Source organism: Hevea brasiliensis, chromosome 7 (assembly GCF_030052815.1).
Source record: "Hevea brasiliensis isolate MT/VB/25A 57/8 chromosome 7, ASM3005281v1, whole genome shotgun sequence".
Taxonomy (NCBI): domain Eukaryota; kingdom Viridiplantae; phylum Streptophyta; class Magnoliopsida; order Malpighiales; family Euphorbiaceae; genus Hevea; species Hevea brasiliensis.
This window is the reverse complement of record NC_079499.1, coordinates 98,032,051-98,046,245: the sequence shown is the minus strand read 5'-3', so window position 1 is coordinate 98,046,245 and position 14,195 is coordinate 98,032,051. Positions and strand designations below refer to the sequence as shown.

The 14,195-nt window shown below is 31.1% G+C and overlaps 1 protein-coding gene across 1 annotated transcript; it reads left to right on the top strand.

The window, feature by feature from the left end:
* The first annotated feature begins 6,317 nt into the window (after window positions 1-6,317).
* Window positions 6,318-13,371, top strand: LOC110652479 (glycine-rich domain-containing protein 1). Its single transcript, XM_021808087.2, has 9 exons — window positions 6,318-6,477; window positions 7,001-7,160; window positions 7,665-7,782; window positions 7,878-8,135; window positions 8,549-9,004; window positions 10,011-10,543; window positions 11,096-11,294; window positions 12,236-12,391; window positions 12,494-13,371. Exons 1-9 carry the CDS (start codon window positions 6,462-6,464, stop codon window positions 13,082-13,084), a joined length of 2,487 nt encoding a protein of 828 aa, XP_021663779.2. The 5' UTR covers window positions 6,318-6,461; the 3' UTR covers window positions 13,085-13,371.
* The last annotated feature ends 824 nt before the right edge of the window (window positions 13,372-14,195 follow it).

The following is a 14,195-nucleotide window of genomic DNA, read 5'->3' as shown; positions in this document are numbered from 1 at the left end:
ATCTCTATTCTTATCCTTTAGCTTACATAATACCCTTACCACCTCGAGAACTGATTCTGTAGTAATTTTATTTATTTGTTATTATTATTATTATCCATGTTTACTCAATTAGCCAAAACTTAAGGTTCCGGGCATCCAAACCCGTCATCCAATTCAAAGGATTTACATCCATCGTGATCTGATTATATATGATTCCTATAATAGAACTTGCATCCTCCGCAGGATACCTGAGCCAACTTCTCTCTACCACACTCTACAGTCCCATCTGGGGCACTATTTTGTTGGTCACCATTATTAGTAATAACTTTCGATCCCTTCTGAAAAGATAGGACTATACCCTAACTTGCTGCAACAAAAATACTACATTTACCACCTTGCCCAAAACCATGTCAAATTAATGACTCTCCTATCATATTATAACTTTGTGAATCATCAATTCATAGTTCCGACTTTCCCTAGGTAGTAGGGTTGTACTTTATTTCATACTGATACACACAAGGTATACTATTCTCACTAAGTTCTAACCAAATGTTTGTCATACTGCAAAAACCATCCAAAATTCCATACTGAATACTAGATAATCTCACTCTATAGGTGTCACCTTTACTTTGCAACTAATCCGAAACCTCTGGTCTGATGGCAATTCTTATTGTAACTCTAGCTCATGCTAGGGTAACTGAGTCACTGACTCTAGTTATCACCCCACTGTGACCTCTCAATATTCTAACTCTAGACCCCTAACTAGGAGTTCCCAACTCCTCTGCAGATATAGAACTCATATGGTATTACTATACCAAAGCAGTAGACCGCCCGCAAACATCCTCATCATAAGCACTACAGGGAAGTACGCAGCTCTACACAATAATCTCATGTCGGTACTGTAATCTGCAGCTTACAGAACAGACATCGAGAATATTGTATAGTTACTACGATACGTCCTGGCAGACTAGGTCTCTTAATCTCTTATCTCTCTTGAATCTTCTATTATCATAAACTTATTCTGTCTGGGTCATCCACTGATGACTGCCAGCAATGGTATCCTCATCCTTATCTAGGGCAACTGTACTTTCAAGACTCACTTTTATGTACTCGTGCCTTGCACGAAATGGGCACACCATTTAAACCCATCTTGTAAAAATATAGTATTTATTGGAGTACGTGTTTCCAAGGTAGATCTCAATAAGTTTGCTAAATCTATTTCATGTTTCTATGTACTCCACGAAAATCAAGACACTAACTAAGGTAATCTTATATTTCCCGAGGTATAACGTAGAATCTAGAAACAAAGAATTACAGGAAAGACGCAAATGTAATCCTATACTCCGCATGTGACTCTAGTAGACTCTTCCCAACACTTTAGATGAACATTCCCTAAGAACTGGAGCCTAAGCTCGATACCACATTTGTCACGACCCAACCTATGGGCCGGACTCAAGACTAGGTAATCGGGCCAGCCTAAAGCCCCCGAGGCCCCGTAGTAAGCCTAACTGTTCATTAACCCAACTCTAAGGCCCATTTGGGCCCAATTTCAAGAAAACAAACGGACAGAGTCCGGCCATAAAATGGACTTACCAACGGGAGTTTTCGACTCACCCGACCTGTAAACACAATATATAGTCAATTGGGGAGCTCAGCTCACCCTCCACATACTCATCAACTTAATAATAAATGGGAGCTCAGCTCTCCTCATCCAATCCATCAAACATGCATAGCATATTAAGTTTACAGGTCCCAAAATAATAATTTAGTTTGAGACCCAAATCAAATAAACATTTCTAACACATGCGAAATTCTAAGATTTAACAAGTTTATACAACAGTAATAATTGACTGCGAGGGAGAAAGCGAGTTAACCTCAAAAATATCCTCCCGTGGCTGTAAAAATTTTTGAACAGGAGTGAGCGTTCGACTCAGAGAGTAAAATATCAATTTTAACCATAATCTCTATAACTATCTAGAACTAATGCACCCTGTAGAGTGAAATGCAACATCAACAACATTTTCACATCATAACATCAAAAAGGTAATTTGGAGCACTCACGCACCCTGTAACATCAATCATAATATATGGGAGCTGATCCCCTATACAGCTCTCTTAAATCCAACTCGGTGCCAAGAAGAACTCATTTCGGACTTCCACTTAATAACCAAATCGAGGGTCCCAAATGAAGAACTCAAGCCGTGACTACCCCTCGAAGGATCGGGTCCCAGCGAAGAACTCAAGCCGTGACTACCCGTCCTATCCATAGTCCACACCACATCACACGCACGCCAACGCACGCACACTGCTCCAAATTACCGCAACAACATTCATGGCACTTTAACAGTTATCAATTCAACATAAATCGTGCCTAGAGTTTAAATACATAAATATATGCATATAAGTGATGCATGGGCATGCTGAACATATAATAATATCGAAATTACAATTAAAATTAATATTTTACTCACAGACTTGACGATGGTCACTGAGGCGGCTGGACGGAGGAAGAAGGCTGTCCCGGCTCACCTGACAATTACATTACAATTTTTAATATAAAAGACTCAATACAAACAAAGAAAAAGACCAATACGTCCTAAGTCGTGCCGAAAATCCGGCAGAGTCTCCCCTATACCTAAGACCTACCCAACCTGCAAAATGGCTCAAAATACACTTCTATACTCACAATCCATATATCCACAGTTCAATCATATCACACAGCCCCTCCTGGGCCTATCAAATCAGTCATCCATCACAATACGCAAAATTTCAATTTAGTCCTTATAATTGATCATTTTTGCAAAAACTGCTCAAATAAGCTCTAAAAATTATAAAACTCTGCCCCGCGGTCCTTAGAAATATTACTAAGCTATTGCAAAAAGAATCGTAATTTTCTAAGCTACCACGAATATTTTATGGATTTTTAATCCTATTTAAGCACTAGAAAATTACGAAAAAGCAAGGTTCGGGTTTACCTTTGCCGATTCCGACTTCGGGAACGTGCTCGGGATGCCTAACAATGGTGGGGTAGCCAAAATTCTCGATCCAATTCGGAGACTTTTCCGGTAGCTGGTCTGTCTGGCCGGAAATTCACAGATCCGGACAACTGTCGAATTTCCGCGAATTGAGGATACCTGCACGAAGCCCAATAATAATATATAAAAATCAGGGGTGTTACAAAGTACTCTCCTTTCACCAAGTATTTTCATTTCACCCAAATATTCTCTAATTTTTTTTTATTTATATTATTGTTTTATTATTTCTTTCAAAAGTTATTTGTTATCATTCTCAAAATTTATTTATTTAAATATATTTAACTAATATTTGTTCAATTATTAATTTTTTATAAATTTCGTATTTAATATTTCTTAAACTTTTTAATATTTTATTTTATGTTAATTATATATGAATGCAATTATAACTAATATTTTGATTATTAATATTTTATTATCATTAATTTTTAACATAATTATTTTTAAATTTTAATTAAATATCTATATTTTTATGCATATAATATCTCTCGACTATATTTGTATATAAAAGTATTTTCAAAGATAAATTACAAATATAATTGAATAAAAAATTTAGCTGCAAATAAAAATTAATATTACAGTATTAAAATTATAAAATATGTCGTTTAAAAAGTAATATATATTTTTAATATTTATTGTCTTAATAGAAAATAATGATATTTTAAAATTTTAATTTTTATAAAATGTATTTATTTTATATTATAAATTTATGTAAAGTGATAACATTTTTTTTCAAAGAATTATTTTATAAAAAATATATCATATTAATTAAAAAAAACTATACTTAGATATAGTATTTTTTAAAAATAATAAAATAGAATGTTATTTTTAATTAAAAATAATGTTATATATTTTATTATTATTAAAATTAAATAATTCAATACATTATTAGTAATTTAATATTTTTTATTTTATTAATAACAAAAAAATATTATATTTATATATTTTTAAAATAACATTGTTTTTTTATTAATTTAATATATTTTTTGTAATTTACTAAAAATAAATATCGATTTATATAAAATATGAGATAAAATATACAAATTTCATGAAATTTTACATTTTAAATGAAATAATAATAGAAATTACTATTAATACACACACATATAAAGAATTAAATAGATATTTTAAGTGATTACACTATAAATTAATTAAAATTTTATTATTATAATAAACAAAAATTTAGTCAAATTAAAATAAGGAAAAGAGAAATTTTAACTTAAAATTAATTTAATAGTAATTATTTATTTTATTAAAAAATAATTAAAAATTAAATTAAAAAATAAAAATTATAAATTATCTATACATATATCATGCTAGTTTCAAATAAATCTTAAACCTTTTAAGGGTTTAAAAACAATGATATGATAAATTTAAATCAGTCAATTAGGGATCGCATTTAAAAAAGATTGGCGTGGAACGGAAAGTTCCAACTGCATTGCATTGCACATCACATGTTTGGCACTGCCTGCCTGCCTGTCAGTTTTGTTCGTACAAGTGTCGTTTATCCATCTCTATTCACGTTTTCTCTTCATCTTTCTGTTTCTACAACTGAATTGGAGATTAGAAAGCAAGGGCTGCATGATCTCAGGCTCAGCTACAACTTCTCGTATGGGCAGATCTACATTTACAAAATTTTATTTTTAATATTTTAAATAATATACAAAATTTTAAAATATATATATTTACAGTAAAATAATTAATTAATTTATTAATTATTTTTAGAACTTGAGAATGTGTCTTTCATAGTCTTCAAGATATTTATAAAAAGAGTTATAAAAATCAGATATGCAGCGATGTGAAAAATAATAACCAAACAATTCAACAACGATAACAACATATTTTAGTAGTTTATCTATCTTTAATTTTATTTTATTTTTTTTATTTTTCAAATTTTATATTTATTTTCTAAGTTTTATACTTAAATTTTTTACAATCAATATAATTTCTGGTGTTGTTACTGTTCAATCTAAAGTGAGATTTTTCATAAAACTGTATTCATTTTAGAAAGTGCACAGTTGATACACTCAGTATTTAACACGCCAGTACTTCCTAAGCTGTTAATTAGCCAAGTTGTTTTCTAAACAAACACCATAAAAATATTTTACATTTATTTCAAATTTAATTATGATTAAAATTTTAATATATTATGTTATATATCATTCCACATAAATAATAATAATAATAATAATAATAATATATTATTATTATTATTATTATTATTATTATTATTATTATTATTTGTTTTGTTTATTCTAATGATGTTTTAGAATTGTTTTCATATATACAATGCTACAATGTTTAAACATTATTAAAAAAATCATTATCCAATTTTCCAACAAAAGTTTAAATTATTTTCAATGATATTAAAATGTGATAATGGTTATATGTGTGGCTTTGTGTGATAAATTGTAAAATAAGTGGGAATTTATTAATTTTTGAAATTATTTATAACAATAAATTTATATTGAGGATGATTGTAAATTCAAAATTATAGTAACACTTTATTATTTTATAAAATTATTTTTTTATTTTATTATTATTATATATTAAAAATTTATATATATATTATATTTTTTCTTCAAATAAATAACATGTTATTATATATAATTTTTTTAATTAAGTAAAATAAAATTTATTAATCCACAAACTTAATTTATTGACTGCGCCCTTGACTTCTTTATTATATAATTATAAAACATTTTATTATACTTTCATCCTCAATATTTAAAATAATAATAATAAATTGTATATTACAAATAAATTTTTTAATTTCTCAAAATTTTATATTTTCATTTATGATAATATAAATAATAAAATTATTAATTTAGAAATAGCAGAGCACAGATGTTTGTCAAGTCAACATCTAAGGATCTATTTACTTGTAAAAATAGTTTTTTATTTTTATTTTTATGCATTTTCATTATTTAAAATTATCTAAAATTTTTTTTATTATATCTTTTAAAAATAATATAATTTTAAACATTATAAAACTGCGCTTGTAATATTATATCGCTAAAAATTAATTTTCTTTTAATTAGATTTCAATTAAATGAAAAAGTTGATTTTTTCAAAAATTATATTAATATATATATGTAAATAATTATTCACTAATAAATTATTTAAAATTAAACGTCTATTTTAAAAAAATCTTTTATAAAATGACTAGTCATATTTTAAATTTGAAACTTATTATGTAGGTAGTTAAATATCATAATTTCTTCCCTTCCCTCCCTAGAAGGGGTACTTTGGTCATTTGCACTATACGAATATCTAGCCAACTATAAATGCCTGGCTTCGACATTGCAGAGTAATCCAAAACTTGCAAGAAGTCTCATCACACTCTCCAAATAGTCGGTACCTTGATTACACGTAGAATTGCCAATCTCGCCGGGCCGGAACCTTTTCCTGGAAACCGGCCAGCTCTTCTGTGACCACAACGACTGCAAGATGAAGCTACATTTTGGTAATGTAGAATCATTTTTTAGCGATCATAGAGACTTAGACCTTTTCGATCTCAGTGGAATTGGAATTAATTTTTTTTGTTGTTTTAATTATTATCGCTTAATCTTCTTCAGTAGCTACTGTAGTTTCCGATACATGAAGTTGAGCTCGTGGGAGACTCTTCTTTGTATTGGTTTCTCGGAAGCGGGAGAAGAGTAAAATTTGAAGTTTTGGCCGTTTAAAATTTCTCCATTTAGAACTTGTAAATGCGCAAAAGTTGAGCGCATATACCAGATAAAACAACTATTTCTAATTTTTTAATTTCCAATTCATCCGTTGATTTTATTTTAATCAAAGCTTAAATGAAAGACAATTTTCAAAGACCTTACAAATTGCATTTTCAGTACACTAAAATCTTAGAGACTTTAATATGTTTGTATTATATCGGGTATGAATATTGATAATATGCTAAAAGCCACGAAATTACTGCTTTATTACACTGTGGGATTGTTGAATGGAGGTCATTTAATTACGAAATAATTCAGAGATGGAGATGGAGCAAGAGTTGGAATGGCTTGAAGCACAAAAGATGGCTACAAGTCTGGACCTTTTGGCTGCAGCCAAGCGGCAGCTTCAATTCCTTGCAGCTGTTGATAAGAATCGTTGGCTTTATGAAGGCCCTACTCTTGAATGTGCCATCTACAGGTATGCACTCCTGAAGTTGGGTCTTTTTTTTTTTCCCCTCTTTTCTTTTATGGCTTGGGTTCATCTTTATGTGTTTGATTTTTGCTGATATTAAATTTTTAGCTCATTTGATGCAGAATGATATGGTTCGATATTTTGGTTTTCTGGTTTTGGCTATCTAACAGCGTAAATTTTTGCATTTGTGCATTCTCTTGTGAATTTCTGCGTGTTTAAGTTGAAAATTACTCAGGATTTCCTAATAACAATTTTATATCTCTACTTTTGGGTGTAACTTGATATTTGAAATGGCTTCCAAAATTCGAAATAGTTATACACCTATAAGTTTCATGGGACTTTTTCTTCTCTCCCAAAATGCATTTGGATGAGAATGTTTCTTGGGGTTTAGTCAAGGCTTCAAAATTTGGTCAATTTGGTCTGTAATTATGTTGCTTGTCTTTTCGTATTAGATATGAAATGGAAGTTCTTTGTTTGCAAAACTCTGATTTTTAGAGGTGATTTTTTCAGATACAATGCTTGTTGGCTTCCGTTGCTTGCCAAACACTCAGAGTCACCGGTTTTTGAAGGGCCACTGGTCGTGCCTCTTGATTGTGAATGGGTTTGGCATTGCCACAGGCTGAATCCAGTAGGCATCTGAAATGAAATATGTTTATATACAGATTTACAAATTTTGGTTTTCAAGTTCAGTTGTTAATTTCTGTTTCTTGGCTTTGCATTCAGGTAAGATACAAAAATGACTCTGAGGAGCTTTTTGGAAGGATCTTGGACAATTCTAATGTTGTATCTTCTGTTCAAGGAGGAATTTGTATAAAGCAAACTCAAGAAATTTGGAATAAGTTATATCCAGATGAACCTTATAACTTTGACTTGACCAGAGCTTTGTCCACAACTACCAATGAGAAGTTCTTGGCAGTTGAAAAATACACCAATTATGATTTGGTTTCAGCAGTTAAAAGGCAGAGTCCTTTCTATTATCAGGTATCTTGTTGTTTTCTTAGCTCACTATGTTTGAATTTTTTTTATAAATCAAATATCATACATTTTGTACGTTCAGCTCAAATTTATGTGGCTGGAATAGTTAAATTGGGATCCTAATATGTTTGGTCTTCATCATATTTAGACGAAACTAATGAAGTAAGAATCAGAATGTGAGATGGTCACTAGACAAGCTATATAAATGAGGAACAGCAGCAGTGTAACACTGTAACTTTACTACTTTAGTTCAAATTGTTCCATGATTGACGTATATTGAATTACTTTATTTGTTAGAAATGTCAGGAAATCCTTTTTACATGGATGATGTTTCACGCACTTGTGGATACATATCTTTCCTGATCTTTCTTTTTTCTCCTTTTTTAATTGTTGGTGTGTTATTGATCCATTTGTGACAGGTGTGCAGACCTCATTTCAACAATGATATTTTTCTTGATGAAGCTGTGGCCAGATATAAGGGGTTTCTGTATCTAATTAAGAGAAATGGGGAACAGTCCATAAAACGCTTTTGTGTTCCAACTTATGACATTGATCTTATTTGGCACACACACCAGTTGCATCCAATTTTTTACTGTAAAGATTTGAGTGAAGCACTTGGCAAGATATTGGAACATGACGACATGGATCCAGACAGGACTAAAGGAAAGAAGTTGGACATTGGATTTTCTGGAACTACCAAGCAGTGGGAAGAGACATTTGGCACAAGGTATTGGAAGGCAGGTGCAATGTATAGTGGCAGAGCACCATCTCCTCTCACAACAATTCCATTCCTGCCAAATCTCTTGAGAAAAGATGTGTTAGCATCAAATGAATGTCAAAAGATGATTCAACTTCCAGAGGTGAAGATTGTTGAGGTAGCCTGCACATTCTTATTATTTATCCTTTTCAAGTTTTTATTCTCATATAAGTAAGATGAAGTTAAAAGAAATAGGCACTGATGTCAATCCTTTTTTCTTAAACCCAGTTTTCATTTGTAGAGTGTTTTTTTCATAGTTTTCAAAACCAAACTGAATATGCTGGTCAGACTGGATTAAACGGGAGCTGGACCACTGGCTGGTCTGGTCTAGCTCAAAATTAGGTTTCTCCTTGATTTAAAAAATTGCAATGGGTGTCGAACCCATGACCTTAGAGAATAAATATAAGTATTTCTCCACTTGACCGTGTTTAGTAATAAATCATCCAATATATTTTATTTTCATTAACTTAAATTATTTAATTAATTTTCTATTATATTACTTTTTATATCACAAAAAGCATATAATTTTTTGTCTATCTATTGCGCTATAAAACTTTCAAATTTTATTTTTCATTAATATAAAAATTTATTATCATGAAAATTTTATCCTAAACATTTCTTTATTATAAAATATTATTATTTAAAATTAAAATTCCAATTATAAATTATATTTTAGATAAAATGTTTACTTGTTAAAATTTAACTATCTTTATTTTAATAATTATTTATAAACTATATCAAACTACTAATTATAATAACACATTATTAGTATTTTTAAGAGATTATTAATTTTAGAACATAATTAATATTTTAATAGTATACCGGTTCAATTCTGATTGAACCTTACATTCTTACCTCTTCACCTTCACCTGTTTAATGATCGGGCCAGATTAGAAAATCTTGAATTTTTTTAGGGACAACGACTTAGAAGTATTCTGCTTTTAATTGGCTGAATCTCAATCAATTAAAAGTAGTTTATGAATCGATCATTGTAATGCCCAAGGCTGTAATTCCCATCTAGTCTCTTTACCTATGCCAGTTGATATTATGCTAACTAATCAACATGATTTAAACAACTCTTATTTTTCTAATATTTTTCCGGTCTGTTTTTACTGCTACTTCAGGTCCTTTTGGAGTTTGTGAGTGTTAAAAACTTACCAGAGGGGCACAAGGGATGCCTCTTTGTCAGATTTAGTAAGAAGCAGCCGGATGTATTCTTCAATGCTAAGCAGAAACTAACTATTCTATCAGAATCTGAAGAAAAACAAGTTGCTTCTTTCCAGTGTGAACCTAAGGGAGAGCTGATCTTTGAACTTATTTCACACTCACCTTCCAACTTACTAGTAAAAAACGCATTTAAAACAATGGGTACTGCTTCATTATCTTTGCAAGACTTTGTGAATCCAATTTCTAAACTTAGTATTGAAAAAAGGGTCGAATTACTGCCAAGTTCAGGCAATTTGAGTTCAAAGCCAATCTGCCTGCAAATTGCAGTCTCATTCACTGTTCCCATCCAAGCACCATATGTTCTGCACATGGTTCATTCACAATCACTCTCAAAAAGTTCTTGTCTTTTCCCTTTTCCTGTTCAACATGCTAAAATCTGGACACACATCAATGATGAATATGGTAGTGAGATCATCAGCCTGCAAATGAGGTATCCTTGTGTCTACATCTTATGCTAAACTTCATTTATCCTTGTGTCTACATCTTATGCTAAACTATCTTTTAGGTCCTTGCTTGTTGAGTGAAATGTTGCATATACAGGCAGCACAAAATTACTGTAATGTTTCAGGTGCACATTTCTAAAGAAACATTAAATTTACTAATCAAATATATGTAACATTCAAATACTATATGAATATAGCTATGGTTGCATGAAAAAGCAAGCTAGTTGATAGTTTCAGCCCTTGTTCTCCAATTGGAACTCCATTTAGGAATACTTTAATTCATCATGGCAATCTAGATAATTTACGAGTTACTTCTGTAGATGTGTTTAGTTTACATGTCCTAGATCATGGGAACTTGTTTTTTTCCTCATTGTTGCTTTGGAATTTATGCAAGATGGACTATTAGAATTCGTTGGTAATAATGTATGCTTATCATGCATCTTCCTAGTGTTATGTGATACTGGTAGCTCTCTGGCTGTACGTTGCTCTATATTATGAGGTCCAAGTTGTGTCATTCAATGGCTTGGATTATGTTCCAGGGATTCAGCAAAGGGAAAGACAACAGAAAAGAGCATTCTCAAGAAGCAAGTAGTTGGTGCTATGAAATCGGGTGAGACACGTGCACTTGCAGAATTTATGAGGACTCATTGGTCTTTAATGGATTCTCAGTGGTGCCTTAAATTTAAAACAAAATCTGATGAAGATGGTCATTTTTGTGAGCTCATTGGCAGTAGGATGGTAATCATCTTTTGCCTATCACCTGTTTTCTTTTAGAGTTGTTTTCTATAGGGGTGTGCATTATTCGGTTATAACCGAATAACTGAAACGAATTGATAAAATTCAGTTATTTTGGTAAGACTAAATTCAGTTCGATTTGGTTTTTGGTTAGTAATAATAAAATTTTTCGGTTGTCGGTTTAGTTACCTTTGATTTGATAACCGAACTAACCAAATTTCTATTAATTAATATATTAATTATTATTTTATTAATAATATATTATTTATAATTATTATTTTATGATTTTTTAATAAATATTTAACTTATAATTATTATCTTATTAATATTAAATCATATTTATTATTTTTTATAAATAAAAAAGGATTATAAAAATATTGTTATTAATATTTTATTAAATAATTAATATAAAATATATATTTATTTTTTTCAATTAATTCAGTTATAACCGATAATCGACCGAATATTTTCAGTTTTAGTTAATTTTAGTTTTCTTTCAAATTTGGTTTGTTTGGATTAATATTTTTAGAGTTGATTAACAATTCAATTAGTTGAAAATTCGGTTTAGTTCGGTTAACCGGGTACCCACCCTTAGTTTTCTGTGCATTGTAAATGTATTCTTGTCCATAAATTAGCTTTTCAATTATAGTGAATTTTGTCCATTGGCAATAGATCCTGTTTTTGTTACTCTATATCATGAAAATCTCTTTGAGTGGGTTAGTCAAATTGACCCAGAAACTTGAGATTTGCATATTACATTGCATAGTTATCTCCTCAACCCAGATAAGGTTTACATTCTCTGATTCTCATCTACAAGGATTTGGTTTGTGCAGGCATTTATAAGTTCGCTTGATTATTTTTGAATTTTCTTTGGCTATAGAATCTTTTTTCATTTCAGTCCAAGTGGTCCAGATCATTTTGTTGTACTTATCTTCTTGGTACAGATCAAAATTTTTCATGGCAGAAAGCTGGATTTTGAGCCCAAACACTGTGAGAAGCAGAGAAACAAACAGGATTTTTTGACTGCAGTTGAATTTTCTGCAGAGGATCCTTATGGCAAAGCAGTGGCTTTGCTTGACTTTAAGTCTGCCACTCTTATGGTACAATTTTGCCTTCTCATTAAATCCGACTAGAATTCTAGTTAGAGAATCTTTTTGGCCCCTTTTCTATGCATTGCTCTTTATTTTAAAATGAATTAACAGGTAAAAGAAGAATGGTTGGTGCTGCCTGCAATCGTTTCATCGTTTATACTTGCTGATATTTTGAAGAATAAACGGTATGGAGACTTCATTATTAAAGGAGAAAATTTGGAGAAGTTGGATGGTAACGTGGAAAAGGTCAGTAGGTTCCACGAGGAAGCCAAACAAATCAAACAGACTACTTCTGTAGAAAGTAAACTGGAGTTGAATGGTAATGCAATAAAGAGTGGAGGCTGTGGTAGCGGTTGTGGTGGTGGATGCAGGAACATGGTAAAAAGCGGAGGCTGTGGTGGCAGTTGTGGTGGTGTATGTGGAAACGTGGCGAAAAGCGGAGGCTGTGGTGGCAGTTGTGGTGGTGGATGTGCAAATGTGGTAAAAAGTGGAGGCTGTGGTGGCAGTTGTGGTGGTGGTGGATGTGGAAACGTGATCAATAATGATGGCAATGGGCTTGGAGGTATGGTGGAGAGTGCCGATTGTGGTGGCTGTGGAGCCAGTTGTGTAGATAAAACATCAAATGAAACCAATATTGGTAACTCCCACATTGATTCTTCCCCCATAGAATCACCCACCTATGCAACTGAAGCAATAGTTTGATCATATGAAACTCATAAATGCATGCAATTACTAAAGCATTCTTAAATAAGGTTCATTAGAAAATGAATAAGATTCTCATCATGAAGTGTGATGAAGGAATAAGGTTTGGTTACTGTGGTATGTATCTCTACATACGGTGTCTATTACACAAAGTTCTTTACTTCTGCAATTCATGTATCCAACAGTTACTTGTTTACTTATGTTCTGTTTCTGTGTCCTCTAAACTTGGCGATTGGCATATTTCTGTTTTCTGTATTCGAATGAATTTGTCATGAAAGCGTGTGATATGAGCAATTTGCCTTGGATTCCATTACATTGTTATCTCAGTTTTGTTGAGCAGTGAATTTCACTAGATTTTCAACTTGTCCCTTTTGTAGTTATCTTAGTGCGGCAACATGAATTTGTCGGCACGAAGTTGGCTCTGCATCTGAGCTGTGGAAGCTATTAAGACTTATTCAGTTTATTAGCAGACTACGGCGCTTTCTGCAATTTTTTTTTTTTAATATTTTGGAAATTTTTTAAAGGGATTAGAGCTTTTAGGATTTGAAGTTTAGCCTCTTACTGGACGAGGCCTTTACTTTTTTGAAAATAAAAGCTGCTGGTTTTATAAATTGCTATCATCAAACAAAAGTATTATTTAAATATAAAATAAATAATTACTCAAATATAAAATTTAAATGGAGGGACTTTTCTGACAACTATTTTAATTTAAAATTAGTTAATGAAGTTAAGAATTTAGATAATAAGAATTAATTTATTAGTAAAATTAAAAAAAAAATAAACAAAGACAAATGGGAAAAAAAAAGCCTATTCTAAGGACCAGTTCATTTGAGACCATTAATGCAGTCACATCTACCATGACCTTAAACTCCTCAATGTGAAAGTTTTGAGGATAAATTGCAGGCACTTTTGAGGAGTTTGAATAGTTGAAAGTTTTTGCTTGTCTTACAGGAAATGTGAAAGCTGTTGCTTCACAAGAATTTTATTTGGGTATTACAGGAAATTGTCAATATTAAGATGGCAATACATAGGGGGGTGACCTTCTTGATGACACTTTTCCAATCAATAAAAAAAAAAAAAAAAAAAAAAAATATATATATATATATATATA

Excerpts from the sequence above, each read along its gene's own strand:
- LOC110652479 (XM_021808087.2), top strand. Across the intron at positions 8,136-8,548 it reads AGAGTCCTTTCTATTATCAG|GTGTGCAGACCTCATTTCAA; the intron begins GTATCTTGTTGT and ends CATTTGTGACAG. Across the intron at positions 12,392-12,493 it reads TTAAGTCTGCCACTCTTATG|GTAAAAGAAGAATGGTTGGT; the intron begins GTACAATTTTGC and ends ATGAATTAACAG.